The 5,159-nt window shown below is 43.8% G+C and overlaps 1 protein-coding gene across 1 annotated transcript; it reads left to right on the top strand.

Annotated features, from left to right (window-relative positions):
* Nucleotides 1-676: 676 nt before the first annotated feature.
* On the top strand, nt 677-4,785 carry macc1 (MET transcriptional regulator MACC1; the record flags this gene model as incomplete). Its single annotated transcript, XM_079227863.1, has 4 exons — nt 677-806; nt 896-2,925; nt 3,106-3,294; nt 3,459-4,785. The coding sequence occupies 4 exons, from the start codon at nt 677-679 to the stop codon at nt 3,660-3,662; spliced, it is 2,553 nt and encodes an 850-aa protein (XP_079083989.1). The 3' UTR covers nt 3,663-4,785.
* Between the last annotated feature and the right edge of the window lie 374 nt (nt 4,786-5,159).

Genomic DNA, 5,159 nt, shown 5'->3' on the forward strand with positions numbered 1-5,159 from the left:
TAAGAAACCACATTATTAATGAATGACTCACTGTGACAAGTCATGAATAGGTCGTGTCCTTTTACACAGACAGTGACAGGCCGAAGAGTTGAGGCTTTATTCCGTGCTTGGAAGAGTTTTCCTGCAACAGACTGCAAAGAGCTCGAGGCGCTCTGTGCTGAAGGAACACTGTCACAGCTGAGACAGCAATGACTTTACTCTCATGTCTTCTCTTGTGTAGGTGTCGGTTTGTGTCATGTGTCACAGCACCTCGGAATATATGTCTGCTTATGTTTGTGCCCGCAACTAAAGATTTATTGTATCTTTTATCTTTTGTAAAATGTAGACAGAAAGGAATAAAACATGCACTTCACCGATTAAAGAATCCAATTAAAACACGTTCAAATCCAAAAGACTTTCAGTTTGCTATGATAGAAGAAAAACAGCAAATATTCATACTTCACAAGCGGACAGTAAAATGTTGTCATTTGTGCTAAAATAATGACTTATGGGTTGAAGGAATTCAATAATATTGTTGATGATTTACCAACTAATCAATGAATTGATTCAGGCTCATGAGTTACATTAACTCAGGTGACTACTTCAGAATCCCTGGAAGTGTCTTTAAGAAATAAAGTAAAGTTGTTTACGAGTAAAAGCTGCAGGTTCATTGAGAAATTAAAACAATATTGTTTTTATGTTTACAGATGATATGGCAGCTGGAAGAGTAAGGTCCTTCCGTCGGGTTGGGAGTCTCATGCGGAGCAAATCTGAGGGGACACTGATTGATCTGGATGACAAAGTCTCAACCAGTGACAACCGGAATGGTAAAATGTTTACTATGAAGCAGAGGCAATGTGAAAACCTTAAGCTAATGTTAACCAACGTCCTAACACGAGTCCTAATATGTCCACAGGTGTGTTTGCGACGCAGAACTCTGAGTGGCCAGAAGACTTACGCTCATCTCACTCGAAAAATCCCTTTTGGAACAAACTATCTGGATCAAATCCTTTCTTAGATGACATTGTGCACAGCAGCGCAGACAGACACATTTCCAACACTTTTCATGTGAAACAAAATAATAAAAATCCTTTGGACGCGAATAACGATGACGTCATTAGCACATCTTCGGATGAAGGCAACGTGGGGAGCTATTTGGAGAGCAAACACAATGCCATCGACCGATCTGGGAGATGCAGAAGTGCCTCGGACATTCTGGATGATCTGGAGAGAAAAGAGCCAAAACAGGAGCACAGCTTCAAACCACCTGGGCCGGTGCTTCAACCGGATTTCGAGTGGCTTAAGAACGACAGAGAGGCCTACAAGATGGCCTGGCTGAGCCACAGGCAGCTAACCCGCTCGTGTCTGGATTTAAATCTGATGAGCCAGAGTCCGGGGTGGGCTCAGACACAGGCCACTGACTTTCAGGTCATCTGCAAGATCGGCCACACTGGAGGCTCAGCGCAGTTGCCGGAATCGGAAATTAGCATCCATATCCCAGAAGGCCATGTTCCTCCAGGAGAAGTGCAGGAAGTTACACTGAAAGCAATGCTCGACCCTCCTCCTGGACTCAATAACAACTACATGACCACCATGAGTCCGCTTCTAGAGGTGGTCCTCAGCAACATCAACATAAAGGAGTGCATCTCTCTGGAGATGAAACTGGCCGGAGAGGTAAAGAGCGACGCATTGAGTCAGGTGATGACGTCTGTGGTCGGCCTGGTGTCCAACAAAAGAGAGGGGCCTTATATTAAAGTGAAGGACTGTTACATTTACGGGAGCATGATGCAAATGAAGCTGCAGGACCTTAAGACACATGTGTATGTGATTGCAGTCGCAGAGGCCTCTGCAATCCAGCCTCCTGCTACATCAGTGTGGGATTACCTTGATCGACAAATCACGGTCGCAGTTTATGGCCCCAGGTATATCCATCCATCGTTCAAGGTCGTAGTAGTAGTTTGCGGTCATGAGAACGTTCCGCCAAGGCTTCCGTTTTCAGACATCTGCAGGGGAAACAAGAATACGCCTCCACTTGTGCTGCAGCTTTGGGGGAAACACGGGTTTAAACCAGACACACTGAACAACCTGCATGTCGGAATTAGCCTCACAGGCTCAATGTTTAAAGTGAAACCTGAGGACGAACTGAAAGAAGTGAGACAAAGTCGGCTCAAAATAGGGACGGTTTTTCATCTGCCAGTTGCGTTATCTTGTGCTAGTAATACAGAAATGACTCCTTTTAAATTAGATCTGCAGGTGAAAGACTCAAACGCTGCGATTGTTGCCGATTTCCAGGTGCCTTCCCCTCCCGCGGCACCCATCCGATCAGAGAAGCGAGTGCCGAGGCAGATAGAAAAGCGGCTTGAAATGACAAGAAGCTTGCCGATCCCTGAAGAAAGTGTTCCAGATTTCCCCAAATTCACAGACAGACCTGTGAACCTCCAGTGCTACGGTGTGGCCTTAAAGTCAGTCCTCCGTCAGCCCCGTGTAGACTACCTTCTGGAGTACTTCAAGGGGGAAACTCTAGCTCTTCTATCCAGAGAGACCGTCAAGTCAGTGGGAAACTCAAAAGTAAAGGAGTGGTATATCGGATTCCTCCGAGGCCGGACCGGTTTGGTCCACTGCAAGAACATCAAGCTCATAACCGCAGACCAAGTGATCGACTTCACCGGCATTCAAATCACCACAGAGGTCCTCCTGAACAACATGACGCTGCCCTTCAAGAAGCTTACGTACATGTACTCTGCCATCCAGACTCTGGTCACTGAACACATAACCAGCTGGAGAGAGTTGGCGGATGCTTTAGGGTACGGCAAGCTGACCCTGGACACGATCACGCGGACGCACGCCGAAACTCCGGCTGATAAAGTGGCCTGCGTGCTAGAAAAGCTGAAGGAAGACTGCCACGCTGAGAAGAGCAAGAAGAAGTTTCTGCACGAGCTCATGGTGGTAAGTAGAGGAAAACGATCAACTAAATAGTTGTACTAAATATGTCAATCTTTGTGTGGACTACATACAAGGAAAATAACCAATCTTGTGAAAACGCTGCAATTTCACAGCCCGTATGCTCAGATGTGTTGTGCTTCCCATGGTTTTAGTGACAGTTTATCTCTGTGTTTGTCACCACAGGGTCTGTTGAAGATGGACTCTGTGAACCTTGTGGCCCAGCTGATTCAGAACACAGTCATTTTGTCCACAGCTGTGGAGCTGGGAGCTCGATGGCGGGAGCTCGCGGAGAAGATGGGCAAACTGTCCAGCGCTCAGATAGCGGACTATGAGGCGCCGCACCGAGGGAAGAGCAGGGATGTCGGTACCCAGGTCAGTTTAACAGCACACACACACACACACACACACACACACACACACACACACACACACACACTGACACAGCAGGCAATGGATACAGAGTAGATAACGCTGATTTCATGGCATTTCTGCAGCGATATATGATGAATGATGATTCCTGTATTTTCTTGTTTAAGTCCATGTGGAAGCCCGCCTATGACTTCCTGTACTCCTGGAGTCTGCGGTATGGAGACAGCTACAGGGACATGATCCAGGATCTGCACCTGGTCCTGGACAAAATAAAAAACCCTCCCACCAGACAGTGGAGACAGCTGACTGGTGCCCTCATCACAGCGAACTGTCTCGATATCTTTCGAGCCTCAGCATACCCAAATTCCTAAACTTTCCGCAAGCGCACTCTAAGTGATGACAGCAACTTCCACGCACTTGGGGAATAACAGAGAGATTTTGTTCCACAGCAATAAGGCTTTGTTGTTGTTGTTGTTGTTTTTTAATGTTACTTTGCTTTTTTTTGGGGTCGTTGTATAGTTTTGCTCATTTTTACACAAAGCTTTAGAAGCTACTTTATTGAAATTCAATCCGGTACTTGCACTAAATGTTTGGATCTCACTTGGTGAATGTGAAATATGTTCTCACATTTTTGAGCAGAGGAGGAATGTCCTTTCATCTTACAAAGAGAAGAACATGCAGTGTAGTTTGTCACTGTTCTCGATGTCTCTCTGTACGCAAATGAGACGAAGCGGAGATCATTTTCTGTCAAATGTTTATGAGATCAGTCGGGAACGACTGATATCAATTGTCCTTGGGTATCAATCTCGACGGGTGTTTTTATCTATTATTCTTTTGCCTGTTAATAGTAGGCTAATATTACCCCATCTGCAAATGTGCATTACCGAAAGACCAGGTAAATTAGTATTTATGAATCTAATTTGATTTCTTCTAGTACTTAACTTACTGACTGTATTCAGTTTGTTTTTTAAGGATCCACAGTATTAGGATCCAGATCACCTTCATGGATCCTGTGAAATGTTGTATCAATGGGATAGTTTTTTGTAAAACACTGTAGGTAGTTAATAATAATAATAATAATAATGTGAACACTGCTGCAAACTAACAACCTCAAATGTTGCAGCACTGCCAGGACAATAAATAGAGTTATATATAGTTCTACCAAAGTGACATTTTCCTGGTGCCAGTAAACAAACCATAAATATGCTACTTTACAGGTGTCATAAACTCTTGTTTCTGAATAGGAGTATGCTATTTTTATACTGTAATGAAATGTTTTCGATATGTACAAAGCAGATCATTTCATAAGATAGACATTGTAATCGTTGTGTTTGTATGATCATGTTTTCGTTGCCAAGTGGAAACCTCACTGTTGAGAGTGGTGCCATGTACTGTATGTACAGTACGCAGAGTCTTCAGTCACTGAAATGTTCAACGATTCATATCTTTGATACTAAAATGAAGATGTGTTGCATGAGATATGAATAAATATTAACTGCAATAAAGTATCCGATCTGTTTTCTAATTCATGCAGAAGTTCAACTAAGAGCTAAAATAGCAAGGAGCTATACAACTACTACTGATTCAAATCATATTTCAACTTAACTTATGTGACATTTTGTCATTTTTCCTGTTGAGTTGTGTTAAATCACGCCTTAAAATCAAATGACGTTTCCCTGAAGTGTTTTCGACTGATTTTCTCAGACTGTTTGCTTTTCCTGCCGCTGTTTGTTTAAGCTAGTTTCAGCTCAGAGCATTGTGTGCTGGTTCTCTATCAAACAGTGAGCGCCGAACTGACTTTACTTTGCCTCACTGAATGCAGCCCAGTAAAGGTAAACCGAAGAGGGAAACTGATTCAATCTCCCAGT

This window comes from Taurulus bubalis (assembly GCF_910589615.1).
Source record: "Taurulus bubalis genome assembly, chromosome: 12".
NCBI lineage: Eukaryota > Metazoa > Chordata > Actinopteri > Perciformes > Cottidae > Taurulus > Taurulus bubalis.